Source organism: Desarmillaria tabescens (genome assembly GCF_030435595.1).
Source record: "Desarmillaria tabescens strain CCBAS 213 chromosome Unknown EV420scaffold_8, whole genome shotgun sequence".
NCBI classification, from domain to species: domain Eukaryota; kingdom Fungi; phylum Basidiomycota; class Agaricomycetes; order Agaricales; family Physalacriaceae; genus Desarmillaria; species Desarmillaria tabescens.
The window spans coordinates 146,683-163,145 of record NW_026848307.1 but is presented as its reverse complement, the minus strand read 5'-3'; the positions used below and the strand labels follow the sequence as shown (position 1 = coordinate 163,145).

At 48.8% G+C, this 16,463-nt stretch overlaps 8 protein-coding genes across 8 annotated transcripts; 3 read left to right on the top strand and 5 right to left on the bottom strand.

Annotated features, from left to right (window-relative positions):
- Positions 1–52: 52 nt before the first annotated feature.
- Positions 53–1,383, bottom strand: EV420DRAFT_1265287 (dehydrogenase; the record flags this gene model as incomplete). Its single annotated transcript, XM_060467261.1, has 6 exons — positions 53–97; positions 149–316; positions 390–743; positions 794–990; positions 1,039–1,176; positions 1,230–1,383. The coding sequence occupies 6 exons, from the start codon at positions 1,381–1,383 to the stop codon at positions 53–55; spliced, it is 1,056 nt and encodes a 351-aa protein (XP_060334344.1).
- A 2,232-nt stretch (positions 1,384–3,615) lies between these two features.
- EV420DRAFT_1142781 (uncharacterized protein) lies at positions 3,616–5,236 on the top strand. The gene is made up of 8 exons (XM_060466035.1): positions 3,616–3,872; positions 3,925–3,997; positions 4,049–4,280; positions 4,333–4,494; positions 4,545–4,617; positions 4,674–4,781; positions 4,834–4,935; positions 4,989–5,236. The coding sequence occupies exons 1-8, from the start codon at positions 3,771–3,773 to the stop codon at positions 5,025–5,027; spliced, it is 891 nt and encodes a 296-aa protein (XP_060334343.1). The 5' UTR covers positions 3,616–3,770; the 3' UTR covers positions 5,028–5,236.
- A 540-nt stretch (positions 5,237–5,776) lies between these two features.
- On the top strand, positions 5,777–7,512 carry EV420DRAFT_1142787 (RTA1 like protein-domain-containing protein). The gene is made up of 9 exons (XM_060466036.1): positions 5,777–5,954; positions 6,011–6,118; positions 6,174–6,318; positions 6,371–6,483; positions 6,541–6,563; positions 6,619–6,736; positions 6,786–6,996; positions 7,045–7,115; positions 7,169–7,512. The coding sequence occupies exons 1-9, from the start codon at positions 5,939–5,941 to the stop codon at positions 7,309–7,311; spliced, it is 948 nt and encodes a 315-aa protein (XP_060334342.1). The 5' UTR covers positions 5,777–5,938; the 3' UTR covers positions 7,312–7,512.
- A 631-nt stretch (positions 7,513–8,143) lies between these two features.
- On the bottom strand, positions 8,144–9,332 carry EV420DRAFT_1618842 (kinase-like domain-containing protein; the record flags this gene model as incomplete). The annotated part of the gene is made up of 3 exons (XM_060475396.1): positions 8,144–8,284; positions 8,378–8,715; positions 8,771–9,332. 3 exons carry the CDS (start codon positions 9,330–9,332, stop codon positions 8,144–8,146), a joined length of 1,041 nt encoding a protein of 346 aa, XP_060334341.1.
- A 943-nt stretch (positions 9,333–10,275) lies between these two features.
- Positions 10,276–11,359, bottom strand: EV420DRAFT_1618841 (uncharacterized protein; the record flags this gene model as incomplete). The annotated part of the gene is made up of 2 exons (XM_060475395.1): positions 10,276–11,199; positions 11,249–11,359. The coding sequence occupies 2 exons, from the start codon at positions 11,357–11,359 to the stop codon at positions 10,276–10,278; spliced, it is 1,035 nt and encodes a 344-aa protein (XP_060334340.1).
- A 2,237-nt stretch (positions 11,360–13,596) lies between these two features.
- EV420DRAFT_1476660 (uncharacterized protein) lies at positions 13,597–14,666 on the top strand (the record flags this gene model as incomplete). Its single annotated transcript, XM_060469347.1, has 3 exons — positions 13,597–13,979; positions 14,045–14,326; positions 14,465–14,666. 3 exons carry the CDS (start codon positions 13,597–13,599, stop codon positions 14,664–14,666), a joined length of 867 nt encoding a protein of 288 aa, XP_060334339.1.
- EV420DRAFT_1142361 (uncharacterized protein) lies at positions 14,573–15,523 on the bottom strand. The gene is made up of 2 exons (XM_060466033.1): positions 15,284–15,523; positions 14,573–15,233 (listed from the first exon to the last, which is right to left on the bottom strand). Exon 2 carries the CDS (start codon positions 15,137–15,139, stop codon positions 14,690–14,692), a length of 450 nt encoding a protein of 149 aa, XP_060334338.1. The 5' UTR covers positions 15,140–15,233; positions 15,284–15,523; the 3' UTR covers positions 14,573–14,689.
- Positions 15,524–15,528: 5 nt separating this feature from the next.
- Positions 15,529–16,416, bottom strand: EV420DRAFT_1521386 (uncharacterized protein). Its single transcript, XM_060472221.1, has 3 exons — positions 16,085–16,416; positions 15,783–16,030; positions 15,529–15,718 (listed from the first exon to the last, which is right to left on the bottom strand). The coding sequence occupies exons 1-3, from the start codon at positions 16,360–16,362 to the stop codon at positions 15,654–15,656; spliced, it is 591 nt and encodes a 196-aa protein (XP_060334337.1). The 5' UTR covers positions 16,363–16,416; the 3' UTR covers positions 15,529–15,653.
- Positions 16,417–16,463: the final 47 nt, after the last annotated feature.

The following is a 16,463-nucleotide window of genomic DNA, read 5'->3' as shown; positions in this document are numbered from 1 at the left end:
AGTTCCTGAATAGAGAAAGACAGTATATGCTGGCTTCCCTCTTAAATATCAATCATGGCGTGTCAGAAATCCGATAAACAATCTTCTTTGCACTTAGCTGTGCGCATCTCAGCAAAAGCGCGAGAAGGCAGTAAAACAGGAGACGAACCTTTCCCTGTTCATGATATTCAATCCATTGTTGCACATCCTTTAAACCATTAGGTACGATTTTGAGAGGATTCGGCTTCAATTTTCCCCTTGCTAAGAGTTCACTCATAGTCTTTCCGAAATGTTCGCCGGCGTGCACATGCTTGGGAACGACAGGGGTACTGGTAGGCTGGCTTGAAATCGATGACCTACAAAGATGCCGGTCAACGGTTGCACGTAGGCCAAAGATTAATACTACTTACCCGGCCAAGGAGGGTGTACACGAGCATGAATTCGCAAGTCACATCCGCTCGCGTTGTGGATACCGGCATGACAGTAGCTATGTGCCCACCGTTCTTTCCCAGAGATTGCTCGACTTGAACGATGGTATCCTTAGTAGATACACAATCGATAGCCTCAGACAGTTCGTCGCTCGTGAACTCCTTGATCTTGGAGCAAACGTCTGGATCCCGGTAGTCAAACACAGCATCGGCACCAAGAGATTTGACCAGATCAAAGTTTTTAGGAGATGCAGTAGCGATGACCGTGAGACCGGAGAGCTTGGCCAGTTGAACAGTGTACTGGCCAACGGACGATGCCCCACCCCAAACTAGTAGCTGATCTGGAAGATTAAAGAACTGTAACAAGACACGACCGAAACACGCACAGGAAAAGGCTTTTGTGTTGGTGCATCAGGCGTCGGGAGAGCACGATGGTTAAGCCAGAGGAGCTGGCACGCTGTAAACCCGGCGAGTCCGAGACTCGAAGCATCTTCAAAGCTAATCGACTCGGGGAAATTTAGCACCAAGTGGGCCTCGGCCAAACAGTACTCTGCAAAGGTGCCAGTCCACTCTTTTGTCCTGCCTTCGTATACGATAAATCAAGAGTAGCCTGTGAATAAGGGGTACTTACCACCGTTAATAAACCCAGCAACTCGCTCACCGACATGGCGCTGACCAGGAGGGACGTCCGAGCCAATATCGACTACTATGCCTGCATAATCGAGACCTATCACTAAGCCCGTAGTTACGTTCTGGTGGAGCGAAAAGCCTACATAGCGTGTCAGAGATGTATAGTCATCGATACAAGAGAGGACAGCCCACAGTCAGGAGGATTTTGCGCTGCTGCAATGACTTTAACAAGAAATTGTCCTGGACCGGGTTTTGGCACAGGAACATCTGACTGCAACGCTACCTTGGTATTGCCCAAGGTGACGGCAGCTTTCATATGTGTGGGGATTTCGTGAGTTTGAGACATGACAATGGGAACTGAATGAAACTCGTTCCTTATATATAGATAGGAAGCGCCGCTGACGTCGTACGATGACCTCTCTTAATAGAGTTTCGTGTGCGAAACTCCTTGATAAGCTGCATCACCGAGCAGGTCCGAGCCAGAAAATGGGGGAAAGGGAAAACGCGGCGTAATATGAAATGACTTACCGCTTGAAAGGCAAAGTTAGTCGGTCAAACAAGGAGTGCCAGATAAGATTCGAGCTTGGTATTACTACTGACGACACTGCGAGATTCGACCGTCATGCTATTCATTAGCAAGCGTACTCCCCCAGCGCCCATGACCCATGTTAAACCCATATTCTCTCCCAGAGGCGGAACAGAGTGAACCTATGGATATATTGGTAAAGATGTCGCTCGTATGGGAACAACATCACGTACGGATTGAATTGTCCAGTCAGGATCGACAATATATGCGCTCATGTGTCCTGGGTTCGTGACCCGTGTCTAGCCGGTATACGGAGACTAGACGAGTCCCATACATAAGATGACACCAACATCCGACTCAGCAGCGATTTTCATTTCGTTTTGCTTTCCCGAGAGATGGAAGGAAGGAGGAAATGGTCATCGAAGTACCGAGTCGACGCGTATGTCAAGGTGACCCAGGGTCCAAAGGCTTTGTCAGACCATTAGTATAACTTTCCGGAATGGAACAAATCGTATGAAGCACCTTTTGTTTCCAGGTCAGAAAATTCTAGCCGGCAAGTAGTCGGATAAAGGCGGAGGCAGAGGCGACAAGACCGTCGAGCGTGGCGTCCATATCTTTAGGCAGACCTGTAGATTTTTCCATTATCCGCGTTGTCGTCGGCCGTCTGTCATGGCCGTGTCGTCAGTGTCGACACGTCCCGGCCTGCCATGTGTGTCGTTGCCCTTTTCTTTTCCAGATTGTCAGCTTCATCCGAACAACAGCAAGGTGCGATTGAGGACCGGCAGTGACCTCATTGGCGAAAATGAAAGGATTGCCAGTCAATTTTGCGCCTGTGAATTGTAACAAGAGGATGTTGGGTGACGGTAGTAGGACAAGCATAGATTTGGCGGCCCACTACCGCCGCATCGCTCTTTACTCCTTACCATCATCATGTCTGTTGACCGCCGCTACGCCAAACTCGAAATACTACTTCCTTGACATTTAATTTTCTGCTTGAAGGGCAGATCACACTCGTTCTAGTGCAAAGCAGGGTGACAGGATGACACCAAAATGCGAATCACGGAAAGAAACAAGGCAATTTGTACGTTTGCTTGTTCCTTCGGCGCTTCATCCTCTAACAATGCCGCTCATTGGTGTATAGGCCATTTCGAATAGGGCATCGAGTTTGCCCGGGGCTCGCACATATTTTGACAGCGATATTGATTTGGGGTGAGGATTCGGCGGGCAGAGATATCTTCTAAGGCCTGCGTAACACCACGCGTAGCATCGTCGCGGCGAGAACTACCAAGGCCTTCCCATCGGCGGCCAGTAAAACAGCCGCTATACTACTGGGTACGTTCACAATTCCATTATAATCTGCATTGGCTGAGGATACAATTACAGGGTTTCCTCACGACCAGTTCAAACGCGGAAGATGTTCGTTACATAAGCTTCTTTGGACGAATTACGCGACAAATCTGGGTCCATTGAAGAATTTACACCAGAAGTTGGCCGTATCGAATGCCGAAAGCTACTATTTGACCACTGCTCCAAGGTCTTGTGGCAACACCCCAAATCATATCTTAGAATCTTCGTTCAGACATTTTGTGAAGTCCCAAACACTACCAGTTTTATGTCGTCAAAGGTCAGTCCGAGCTCTTCAACCGGCGAACAGAACACCGACTTGTTTATTCTAATAGGTCCTTCATGCGACCCGTTTTACTCCATCAAACGAGATCAGCAGATTGGATAAAGGTTCCGAGATCCATCACCCATTTCATAAGAGGCTATTACATAGGTCTTCGCATGTGGCGGAGCCTCCGGATTCCGTTATTCTGTTACATCCAAGTCATCCTAGTCTTCTCTGTCCGCGCGTTTTATACCTATCACGTCCATGCGCCGCCTCCTTCATCTTGATCAGATGGGGAGATCATCGCTGCCTTCTTCCTTATGTTATTAATTCCGCATGCTGGCCGCGAGGTACTACATTGATCCCGAAATCCCTCATAAAGAACGGGCAATTTGGACAGCGAAGACTTCTACCTTGCCTGCCTTCCCTGTACCATGATCGTCTTGCCTGCACTCGCCGTCTTCGCCACTGCTGCCTTCGCCCGTCCCTATAAGAGGTCAGATGGTCTAACTGTCGACGTCTCCGGACCTGGAAGCAGAGTTGGCTCAATCGAGGATCTAAAATTCACTGCAACAGATCACGAACACGAACCCAGGAGATGTCAAGGTTCCTCAAGTACGGGACCGTTCTCGATGGTCTCCCATCACGCTCGTTTAGCGTCACAAAAGATGGCGTACCGGTTGACTTCACCGGTGTCAAGGTGAGGTCAACTTTGAACCAACCAACTCCCGCCTAACGCCACCTGACTGTAGCTCAATGTCGCCGTGAGTGACAGCGCATATACCACCATCCCAAGCGGAGGAAATGTCACAGTCGAGCACAATGGTAGGACTTTCTTCGGATATGTGCTTTTTTTTCTTGACGCTATTACATCAGTGGCGGATCTCTACGACTTTGCTTCCGCCGGCAAGGGTACGTTTGCTTTTGAGCCCATCACCGACTTCCACGTGGTCGGTGCGGAGGAGCGTGTTGCTTCTGAGGTCTCCGCCTTCAAAGCAATTGCCGAAGTTATCGAAGTTGAGATCACCAGCGACGTCACCAGGCGGTCACTCAAGCGCTCGACGGACGTCTGCACGAATGAAACACTCTCTGGGTTCATTAATGCAAGGTGGATCTTAGCCGTTCAACGTCCAATAGGCGAACCTAATTTTTTTTTGTAGTTACGTCGAAGCAAAAGAACTCGCCTCAGTCTCGTTGGATTACATCAGCACCTTGGGCAACAGTACGAACAATACGATGACCGCCTACTTTAGCACCAACCCAGCCCAGAATGTCACTGATAAGCTCCAACTCGTTTTGGATGAGAACGACTCTTCGCGAACGTCAGTGGATGTCACCCATACCTCAGCTCTCCGGCTAATATCTTTACTAGTTTGAACTGCTTAGATGAATACGGGGTATGCGACGGAAACGTCATCGCATATACGGTCATCGACACTACGGACGTGAGCAAAGGCTGTTATAGTATCAAACATTCTTTTTTTGCTAAATATTACCACAGATCTACTTCTGTGGCATCTTCTTCGATGAGGTTCCTTCCACTGATCTTTGCAATGGAGTCACTACTGTCGCGACGAGGAACATTCGTGGTGGGACCCTACTTCACGAGGTGCGGCGTCTCATGCCCCCCGCTTCGAAGTGTTCTCATTCATCTCTTTTAGCTCACCCATGCCGTAGCTGATACGGAGGACGTCACCTACGGATGCGCTACTGATCAGCGTCTCACCGCAGCGCAACAGATTATAAATGCGGATAGCTTCAATGTATGTGTAAACCCTCCTTGTTGCTTTTATATAGATACTTATTTCTCGGATAGTGCTTTGTGACACAGGTCTACAGTGACACGCAGTGTTGAATACGGAGCCGTCAAGCCCGGGATGACTTATTCTTGTACTTATGCTGAAACGAACAGTTTATATATGAAAAGAAGTGCTCTCTTCGCTTTTTACTCTTAGCCATTCTGAGGCTTGTCAAATGTATGCTCATTACTTCTATTAACCCTAGCCTTCGTGCCGGTGGTTCTCACAAAATAACTGCTGGTTTCATCTGCTTCGTCGCGAAGTGTGCCCGAATTCATCAACGCTGGGATGCTGCTCGCTCGACTAAGGTGTGTAAAGTGGTTCAAAACCGCCCGCCACGGTACCGTGACCACTTAATCTAACCATACAGTCAATACACTCATCTTCTTCTTCAAGAAACGCAAGTTTGTAAAGCCCCCGGATTTTGCGATTGGTCCACAAAGTACCTTGTGGAGCGAAAGTTAGGTACACAGAACCGTATGATCCAATCTCTGGAAATTGGAGCCTTGAATAATGGTGGAATAATGAAACTTCAGGGTGCGATCCATATTTAGAAGTATCAGCCGCGCATCCTGCATCCTTGACTACTCTTCCTGAAACCCTTTTGCTACTTGGCATTGATGAACGATGTCTCCTTCGGCTGTACGGTTGTTTAGCCTGTCCTGTCATACGAAATTGCTCACCCCGCTTGCGTTTGCCTTTTATAGCATTAACATCCGTCGACACGACCCTCGGCAGTGTATGTTTCTTGTGTCTGCGTGCCCTGGGATACGAAGAAACCTTGGCCGCTGTGATAAAATGTGGCCGCGTTGCCCCCAGAAGGCGATGCAGATAAACATCGTTGGCAAAAGGTTATTCGCTGCGCCTCGGAATATCCGAGTTGCATTGGCGGACTATAAAACCTGCTACATCTACGTCGATTCCAGAACAACTGATTAACCTTCTGTCTTCATCCCTAGAAACTCCAATGATTCTTGATCAAGGTCAGCTTATCTTCTTTTCCTTCTCGAATGACATTTCAGCTGACCCTTCTGAATAGCACTAGTAGTGGCTCGTGCCTCGTCAACAGGCGACGACTACCGTTACGGCTATACTCCCACAGAATATGTCACCATAATATTCGTTGCCTTGTTTGGGGGGTCTACCTGTGGGTATTCTTCGTCGCATTCTTTCGGCTTCTCTAGCTAAAGATACCTCTAAAGTCGCACACACGGTCCAAAGCCTACACTACCGCCTATGGTGGCCGTTCCCAACCATCATCCTCGCCGGAACCTTGGAGGTCCTCGGATGGAGCGGTCGGCTTTGGTCGAGCTTCTCGCCAACGTTGAGAACGCCGTATATGATACAGTAAGTCCCGACAAAGAAAGGTTCTTCCAAGAGTATGCTGATCCCTGCTTAGAATTGTCACGACAATCATTGGGCCAACTCCTCTTGTTGCGGGTAACTTCATCATTCTCGGCGGCATTATCAGCCTACTAGGGCCAGCGTACAGCAGATTGAGCCCGAAATATTGTCCGTTGTTCCCTTCCTTCCGATAATCTACATACTGATAAATCTGTCATATAATAGACTCGTGGATTTTCGTTAGCTGCGTACGTGAACCCCTATGCCTACAGAATTCCGTCGTTGAGGATATTCACCATACAGGACATAATTTCCCTCATCGTTCAGGGCGCCGGAGGCGGTATAGCCGCCTCTGCAAAGGACGCTTCCGGCGCTACCCTGGGCGGTAATATCATGCTCGGTGGTATCGTCTTCCAACTAGGTATGCCCTCCAACTTTAATCATTTATTAGCGTATTCAACTCTACACAGTCGTTATAACTTGCTATGCAATCCTCGCGACCGAGTTCCTCATCCGTTACCTCCAAAACCGTCCCATATACGCCAGAATCGGGTCCACCGCAGCGAGACAGAGTGAAGTAACACTCCCTAGTAACGAACAATACTTCCGCGGCGACCTCTCCCGGAAGATCAAGCTCATGATGATAGCCCTGTCATTCAACACCCTTTGTTTATATATCCGGTAAACTTCTAGCAGGCATTCAAAACTTGGGCACTCATCATATCGCAGGGCAATCTACCGGACGATTGAATTATCTGATGGGTGGAACGGGAGAATCATCACCACTGAGGTGTACTTCAGTGCGTCACTTCAATTTATCCTCCATGCCTCGGTGCTACAATAGAATTGATAGATGTTCTCGATGGTGCTATGGTCGTTTTGGCAATATATGCTATAAACTTCGCCCATCCAGGATGGCTCCTAGGACAGTACCCGGCCAACGTCGACACAAAGTCCAGCGAGAGTGTTCTCGAATTGGAGAGTAGGGCCTACTAATTGTCGGCGAACGTGAGGGAACGGGATACTATATCTAGCGTTAATAAGTAGACAAATGGACACCAATTTCCTGTGCCTAATAGAGATAGACACATAACTTTCATCTGGAAACCCTCGATAATTAATTACTACGTTCTTTCTGAAAAGCGGGTTTAGCTTTGTAACCCGTAGCTAAAGGGAAACACGATATCAGACGCCATGTTGGGGGCATTTGCGGTTTGCTACTACGTGTGAACACAGCTCCCAGAGGAATCGAACCCCTGTAAAGACCACAAGAGCATGGAAAAAAGAAGAAAATAAAAGAAAGCAAGGAAACCCAGAGAAGACAGAAATGAAGACGAAATAAATAAATCAGAAAAGGCGAGTCCAAGTCCAAGACAACCGCAATCCCAAACCCATAGTCCCAAGAGTCCTGAAGAATGAAGCAAAGAAAGAAGAAAAAAGTCCGAGACGAAATCACAGAAAAGATGAAAAAGCAGTCGCTGTCCATGCAAAGTTCCCCCAGAACCCAAGAGGAAGAAAAACATGATGCAGAGAAACGAAAAAAGGTCCAAAATAGAGCAGAAGGAAAAAGTCGAGAGAGTGAAGAAGAAAAGCATAGTACGTGAAGGAGAAGAAAAGGAAAAAGAAGTGAAAGGATAAAGTCCAAAGTTCGGGAAAAGCAAAGCAAAGCAACAGACGATACGCAAGGAGAAAGAACCGAAAATGTCTGTCCGAAATCCAGGCAATCAAGTCCGAGAGAGAGAAACGAAGTAAAAACACAGAAGATTAAACTGAAAGGAGGAGAAAAGAATAGAAACCTACTCCAAAGCATCGTGAGCAAGCAAGCGGATCATGAGGGTGTTCGAGCAAGAGGAGACATGGCCAAGCGAAGCGCACCAGCAGTTGCACGAGTTCGAGTCATCACCGGCGGCTGCACTGTGACTTGTTGACGCGCGAGAGTAGCCGAGCTTTGAAGGACCTTCGAAGACGGCTGCATAAGGAAGCTGAAATCGATACCCAACCCTAATCCAATCGGCATTGCCCGAGGAGGAGGCAGCGTCGGAGCAAGGAAAGATTGATGGACCTCCATGACCCTTGCAGGCGCATTGACCAGTTCGGCGTCCGTGAGGAAGAACCTATCAATGTTAGTGATCTCGGCGCGGAGTTCTGGAAGGGTGATGCGTTTCGAAGAGCGTAGGTCGAAGACGCGGAGCAGGATCTGGTTGACGGACGGTGTAATTGGAAAGATCTTGGTAAAGTAGTCGGGATTGCAGAGAAAATAGTTGAAGCATGGATCTGAAATCTTAGCGGCGAGCCAAGGACTTCGCCCAGCAATCATATTGAGGAATACGACACCTAGAGCCCAGACATCACTGCTCCTCGTCGAATAGGTTGGTGATTTGAAATCCTCGCCGAGGCATTCTACATGACAAACGTGATAAGGTGGGTGAAAGACATGATCAGGAAGGAAGCTCACCAGGACTCTTGTACGCCATGGTGCCTGCCCCACGACGGCTATAGTCGTCTTCGCATGTTGCTAGACCAAAGTCAGCCAGAAATACCTGTTCTCCATCTTCCGAGCAGAGGATGTTCTCAGGCTTGAGGTCGCGATGGAATATTTGATTGTCATGACAATGCTGAACGGCATCGATGATCTGGAGAAAGACCTGCTTCACCAGTGAGTCGTTGCGATAAAATACCTTCTGTTCCCGGATAGCCTTGTGCAGTTCGCCTCCTGGGCAATAATCCATGACCATGAAGATGTAATCCTCTTCGACCCATGTAGCACGATACGTGACGACGTTGGGATGGCGCGAGACGGCGGCATGCGAAGCAATTTCCCTGTTGACTGCTGTAGGGCCTTTCAAGCTGTCAGTCTCGATACATTTAACAGCAAAATAAACAAAATCATTAGTGGCCTCTACGTCCAGTGCCTTGTACACCTGCCCGTAGTTACCAGAACCGAGTAGGTCGACGAGGATGAGCCTCCCGTTAGCGATGGACCGGCCGACGAGGTGAGGAACCCTGCTGAAAGGCATAGTAGTATGTGCAAGAAGAAAATATGTGCGGGAAAGCAGAAATATAACACGACTTTCAAAGTCGAGAAGGTGGTGGCAAGAAGGAAAGAGTATTATGGGTGGCTCCTATTCACGAGAACGTGATATCTTCCACGCTCCAAGACCCCCAAAACTAGTCGGTGAGACCGGACCGGACCTGGAGGATGCTACTTGGCCAAGCATTGCTTTTCCTTTCGTTACTCTAGGTATCCTAATCAGCCAAAGTAAGCCTAGCCTTGCGCCTATCCCAACCTCGACCATAGGCCTTCATGGCAAAGCGTCCATCATTCTTCAGCTACTGGACATACAAAATCCTTTCCGAGAGTAATTTTCGACGCGACCTTGCGAATTCAAGGATGGCGGTGGTAAAGATACCATAATGGATTCGGTGGTACTTTTGCCCTCCGATTTTGAAAGGGAGAACAACGAGGACTACGAAACCAACGAGTGAATTCATGTCGTTGTTGTGAGATCTGGTTGGGCCAGTTGTTAGATTTTATGCTATTCTGCATGGCATAGTCTTGCAGTCGCGCGTAGGCGAAACAGGCATGCTCATAGCCACCGGTCACTGGAGGAAACTCTTTTTATTATCGTGAGTTCGACTCGCATACATAGAACCAGTGGCTTTGATCTAAAAACGCTGCACCCGCAAACTGTAATGGGAGTGACACCGAGTCGGAATAATAGCCTAGACAACCAAGTTAAATTTTCAATAGATTGTCATCATGTCCAGTACTCACTAACCATCTTTAGCTTCTGCAGCTTCCGACTTTTGGTTCACACGAAAGTGAAGAGAGTCAGCTACGCAAGTCTCAGCCATCTTTACTAACGAAAACAGGATGAGTAGAACCCCACCACTAGCTTTGCATAGTCTCCAGAAGTCACAACAATTTCTGATAGTACTCAGAACTAGTACCTACAACTGTCAGGTAAAGTTCCTTTCAAGCATCACCATATCATGTTCCTTCTTTATCAGCTGGAAATCTCCGGCACCATCAGGCCAGACTACCCGACTAGACAGTCCCCTGGGATACCGCACCTCACCCTCCTTACCCGCCCAATCGAAATCTATGAGCATCACCTTCGAGTCGTGGGTAAACATAACATTAGGCCGACGCAAGTCTCCAAAAACAAGTCCTTCACAATGAAGCTGTGTGACTGCCGCCTTGACCTGACTATATGCGTCAGCCGGCCAGACATCCAGAGGAATCTCCTGCGCGCTGGTCCCGTCGATGTATTCCATGACGACCATGCGCAAGGGCCCCAAGTACAAACCACCGGATTTAGTGGCGCCGCACGCACTTTCGACACTTCTGGCGTCGTCGACACCATTGAGGAGGCCACAAAAGAGCAGCCTGGGGGCCATGCCGTTTTCAGCAAGACACACATGGGCATTAACACCATAGCGGTCAACAAATTTGACGATAAGCTTCCGTGGGACCTCTGACGTCGTCTGCGCGAGGAAGGTGACATTGGTAGAATCGCTCTCAAGCACGTCAAGATACTTGAACTCGGTTCTGGTCTCAGAGTCGTACTCTGTGAAACTAGCGGGGTAGGGGAAGTAGCGGGGGTGGGGCTGGTTGGGAATCAGCTCAAGATCCGTTCGTTTTAGGATACCATCGTAAAACAAATTCAGCGTCCGCAAGCAGTGGCGGAGGGACGTAAAGATCCGTGAGAGGCGATACAAGTGGGCTTCTTCATGGATCGTAGCTTCACCAACGCACATGACGTTGGTGAGTCGCTGGACGATGAATCTATCGGTCCAGACAACACCAAGTACGGAAAGATAAGGGCCACCGCCAACGAGAATAAAGGTCGGACAACAGCATTTGTCCCGGATGTATGACAGCTGTTCTGTCGATTAGACAGTTTGAGGGGAATGGGTGAGGATTACGCACCTCGGAATCAGTCCACAAGTTCAGAACGGAGTATGATGCCTGCGTTATGGAGTGCTTGATCTCCATGACAATAAGTGGGATGACACAGTCATGCAGCTGCTTGAAGATCATGCCGTCGGGAGTTCGACCGTCGTCCGAGGCGAACTTCCCCATGAACTGGCAAAAGATGTCGGTGAGACGCCTACGCAATACATTGGCACGGTTGCCTTCATATGTATGTATGGCAGCTGCAGTAGCCATGAATTCGGCGACAGAAGGGATGGCAGCCTCATCGGGCTCGAATGTAGGGTCATTGATGTTGTCCAGGAACCGGCTGAAGACGGGATGAAATATCTCGATAGGCGGTGCAATAGTTACATGCGCTGGCTCGTCGCTTCGACTAATGGGAGCGCAGAATCCGTCGTAGATGGCCGTGAAGTCGCAACTGTTCTGAAGTCTCAGGTACTCTGTGGATTTGGCGGATTCGTGAAGTGGAAACGACTTGACACGCTTGATAAGTGTGCTGTATCCTAAAACAAGATCAAGCTTGGATTACACGCAAAAATGGGTAGAGACACACGATGATAAAGACCGTGTAACGGCAACTCTGACACAATGTCAGCGTTCTCATGATCCCGGACGGCCGCTTCTCAGCTGTGACGATAAGATGCAAGCATTCCTCATCCCCTCCCCCTCCAAGGGCTCCCTGAAGATGCCCGGGCAATTGTTTCCGTTTCGCCACATTTGTGAGTTCGGTGGTTGCGATCCAATCTTCCGGGAGTGACTCTACACTGAGATTCTCTAACGGCTTAAAAGCAAAAATGTGAGGTAAACACAGCTAAGATTTAGATGCTTACCGTCCAGAAACGTATCGACACTGGGTCAGTGCGGAATCTGAATTCCTTTTCAATTTCATCGGCCCATGAATTTCGGTGATGCTGCAGGATTTTCTTCAAGTCGTGACCAGCTACTTGCAGAGAGTGGATATCGCTATATGTGTTGACATGATCGAAAAACAACCAATTGATAGTCATTGAGGGAGTACCGCGGTCGCGGCTCATGATCATGATAGTTCAAATTAAACCAATGATACGCTCACGTGGCATAGATGCTTAGTCATAAGTCAGCCTGATGCTTCGCTCATAACGCTTATAACCCATGGCCTTCGGAGCTATATGTTATGCGGGAGTTTCTGGATACTGGAAGAGCACTGACGGGCGAGTCTGACTTAGTCAGAAGTCTCGCCTTCCGCTTCCACCTGGAACGACTTTGGCATGCACAGTGCACCTCAACGCGTTGGTTTGGATCAGGGCCTAGTATTTCTCTGGGTAAAAATGCTTGCATACTGTATCCCCCTGCAATGTAACAGATTAGGTTGTTACGGTCTATTCAAGAGAATGTATGGTGAAGCCGCCAATTTATGAGAGATCGATCCACGACATAGTCAAGTTGGGTTGCCACAGCTATACGTCGTGTTAATACCATGTCAAATAAAAGCATTGTAGCAACTACCGCGAGCAGAAACAATATCAAAATTTCCTGGAGAGCTGTCATGGTGGTAGCAAAACTGGAAAACTGGATTTTTTGGCCACCTCTGCTGATACAACCCTCAGACCGATCTTCCGTTCCAAAGATCACTAGTCCGCTTGGCTTTTACCATTATCAGCTGGATATTTCCTCTCGATTTCTGATGCAAAATCGAACAGCAGTTCCGTGTATTAGAAATATGACCGTAGAGATAGTTTTTTGAGGACCAGGATTTTTATTTTTAAGAACCAGTATTACTTATCGACCTTGCATATTTCTTCACGTGCGACAACAGTAATCAATCCGTCTGGGAATATCGTGTTGGCGATTGGAGACAATGAACAAAGCCGATCACCGTTCATGGAACGTTGTATGAGGAGCGCAGCGGTCGTAACGGTACCCTCGACCGATCGCTAAAGGATCAACGGGGTGTGCTAAACCAACTGTAATTTCTTGGCTTGTCATTGACTTGGGTGAATTCTAGAGGCATTGATATTTGCGCTCTGACCATGACTGGACACACCTGTATAGTCGCTTCTGAAAAAAAGGGACGTTACCTCTGCCTCCACTGAATCTTGAAGCCAATTTTTAGGTTCGTTTAATATTGAGTGGACTTGCAGGTACCAGCGCAGCGGACGATTTTGCCTATGAACAGTGGCACTTACACTGGTCTTTGTCGCCCGCCGTCTTTGGCCAAGACCCGCATCCCCTATCTTTCTATCTTTGTTTTCTCACCATTTATCTATGCAAAAAATGACATTGTTCGTCTCCACACACCGAGTTAAAAGCAATCCGGACCATGACCATCGTTCACTACATCAATTCCCGCTCTCACTTCCACAATGAACGGACTCAGCTACCCTACCTACCCATACCCATATCATGATGGCGAGAGCCAACCATACTTCCCGACTCCTCCTCCCTCAGCTTCCTTCGCTCCTCCAACCTATGAAGCAGTCACGGGCGTCCAAACTCATTACCAACAGGCTCTTACCAGTGGTCTTCAAACGCCCGCTTCGTCTCCGACCTCAACGCAATCTACGCCTCCCGCAGAATCTTCGAGGCGGATTCCTCCACCTTTAGGCTGGAGCGCACCATCGAGACAATTGAGTCGCCCGTGCCGCTGTGGCCACGGAAGGTGCAGGTGGCGGTTCTTCTACCCTACCCGAATGATGCTCGCTGTCCACGAAGTTCTCCCGTTCCAAATCCAACCCCAAGGACCCTAGTCAGTATACCCTCATCGAGTCGAGTGTGAGCTCAAACCAGAACTTATTATTATTTTTTGCATAGCACTACCATCCGCCCTCCGCGAGAACTCAGCAAGTCCCAAATGGAAACGTTCCTGGTGTCGCTGAACGGTTCCGAATATAGCTTCCTGAAAGCTTTCGCGAGCCCGCTCTATCGGTACTGCCGGGACAGCGCGAAGCGCAGACGACTTTTCCTCCAGTGCGAGCCTTGGATTGATGTAGACAGAATCGAATCGGGCAAAGTAGTGTGCTTGGGATGCGGGTGTGATGTCTCCCTTGGGGACGTCGAGTACAATCCTGGTAACTGGATGCGCCACCGGGATTGGTGTGTTGGTATCGAAAACGCGATTTTGAGCTCTGTGGTGGATGCTTGGGAAGCCAAGAGTGCGAGGTCGTTGGAGGCGAACACTTGATGTACACTTGTGCTTCCTGCTGTATTTTTAATTGTATGCATTTCATGGAGCGTGCTGAGTCCACAGGCTCATAAGTTGATTTCAGAGACAACGGTAGCCTGGGCATTTGAAGATCGTTTCGCTCCAGCCTGGGACGGCATTCATTATGCGTTAAACGGTCACGAGGCCGCCAAGTCCTGGAAAGCTCCTGAATTGTTCGCCCCTGCTAGAATGGTACTAGCCTGGATGGTCTATTTGTTCTTCGAGGCATAAACGATCCCAAGAAAGTTTCATCGTCACACCCTGTCTGACCGCACAGAAGAGCCCTTGAACGTACGCCTCCCCGACAAAACCCTAAACCCGTCTTGACACTTCTTGACAAGTGCAGCAATCACCAGGCCTGGTGAGAAACTGATGAACCACAATCCGTTGACCCACGATGCCATGCCGGTAGGATCAAAGATAGCAACGAGAGTTGTACGAGATTCAGGAACCGAGTCCATACTCGCGCCACTTGCAACAGCACGCTGTATGAAAACGAGCTCAAACAGCAGACTCGGAGATGATGACACCTCTACGAAGTCAAGCCGAAGGTTCTGCGACGCCTGAACCGCAAAGGTTGTCACGACGGCAGAGAAAAGACCAGCCTGTTCAACGATATCAGCACTCTTCATCGACATATTGTGTCGCCGTTGACTTTCAAAGACTAGAAGCACGTCAACAGAATACCTGGGATCTTCAACCATTGTTGTATCATGAGTCTGGGTTTCATCCTGGTATGACCGTCGGGCTCCGGCGTACGAACTAGTCTTCGAAGTTTGTAGTCTGATATGTTGACACCTAAGAGAACGGTGAGAAATTTATGATGCTGGGAGCGGTGTTATACATACCATAAGACCGAGCATTAACCGAGCATAGCGTCTGCGTGAACGCGATCCGAAGCGCTTAGTTTTGCGACGCCAACCTTTAGTAGCATCGTTCGCTGCAACATAGGGTAAACTACCGTCGTTCGAATTTCTGTCAGCCGTGTAATAACTTGGCTTCATTGTATCTGAGCTGCAATCTTGATGCTCGCGAAGGTGTCCATACATAGGATCAGGATCGTAGGAAGGACACGGCATGTTGTTGGTCGGCAAGACCATATTCGGCAATCGGACCGATAAGCCGGACCGATTCATACCCTTTGAAATTGTCGTGAAATTTCGTAAAAACACCAAACACTACATAGTACAAAACCAAGCTTCATATTGGTACAGAAAGTCATCCACGATAAGCGGGAGGCGGTTCTTCATGCCTGACATCCGTACTCGACGATCCCTCATTTTCTGCTTCGAAAACGTTGATAAGCGCCCTTCCAATTCAATATTACAATGCCACAATCCCACTTACCGAGTGAAGGCGGAGGAGGATCCAGCCTAACCGTATTCTTTCCCACGACCACCATATGCTCTTGTGTTGAGGCACCCCCACGAGCGCGACGGACCTCAACTACGTCCTTCTCTTCTTCCAAAACCACCGGGCCCTTAGCAACCTGTCGTCTTCGCCTTCGGCGTCGAAGGAACCAGAAGGCCAAAAGTAGGATCGCTATCAGCCCCACCCCACCTACGACGCCTCCAATGACGGCCCGGCGTACGACGCTATGCAAGTTTAATTATGGCGAACACAAACTTGATTGAAGGGGTGGACCTTACCTTGCCCGCTCGGAGCTGGCTAAGGAATTGTCGGCAATGGTAGTACCGTTGGGGTAGGTGCCGTTGGGGTAGGTACCGTTGGGGTAGGTACCGTTGGCGCAGGTACCATTGGGGAAGGGATGATCTGTATCTGGGCCCGTATGGTTCATGCCATCACCTCCCCCGAAGCGCTTATGGATACTGGTATGTGGAGCGCCGACCACTTCGTTCGGGGACCATCCCACCAAAAAGAGAGATTTGACAAAGTGGCAGAACATGAGTAGCACTGACGACTCCATGATTTCCCGGTACTTATCGGGATCTTCTCTTATGTATCGACCGGACAAAGATCCACATATTCATCCGAGGCTTAGTCTCCCACCCTCGTGTCGTCATATTC

Excerpts from the sequence above, each read along its gene's own strand:
- EV420DRAFT_1142361 (XM_060466033.1), bottom strand. The coding sequence starts at position 15,139 with ATGGTTGAAGATCCCAGGTATTCTGTTGACGTGCTTCTAGTCTTTGAA.
- EV420DRAFT_1142787 (XM_060466036.1), top strand. Across the intron at positions 6,119-6,173 it reads CTTGTTTGGGGGGTCTACCT|TCGCACACACGGTCCAAAGC; the intron begins GTGGGTATTCTT and ends ATACCTCTAAAG. Across the intron at positions 6,564-6,618 it reads CGTGGATTTTCGTTAGCTGC|GACATAATTTCCCTCATCGT; the intron begins GTACGTGAACCC and ends TTCACCATACAG.
- EV420DRAFT_1142781 (XM_060466035.1), top strand. The coding sequence starts at position 3,771 with ATGTCAAGGTTCCTCAAGTACGGGACCGTTCTCGATGGTCTCCCATCA. Across the intron at positions 3,873-3,924 it reads TTGACTTCACCGGTGTCAAG|CTCAATGTCGCCGTGAGTGA; the intron begins GTGAGGTCAACT and ends ACCTGACTGTAG. Across the intron at positions 3,998-4,048 it reads TGTCACAGTCGAGCACAATG|TGGCGGATCTCTACGACTTT; the intron begins GTAGGACTTTCT and ends CTATTACATCAG.
- EV420DRAFT_1521386 (XM_060472221.1), bottom strand. The coding sequence starts at position 16,362 with ATGGAGTCGTCAGTGCTACTCATGTTCTGCCACTTTGTCAAATCTCTC. Across the intron at positions 16,031-16,084 it reads GCCAGCTCCGAGCGGGCAAG|CGTCGTACGCCGGGCCGTCA; the intron begins GTAAGGTCCACC and ends AAACTTGCATAG. Across the intron at positions 15,719-15,782 it reads TCCTCCTCCGCCTTCACTCG|AAAATGAGGGATCGTCGAGT; the intron begins GTAAGTGGGATT and ends TTTTCGAAGCAG.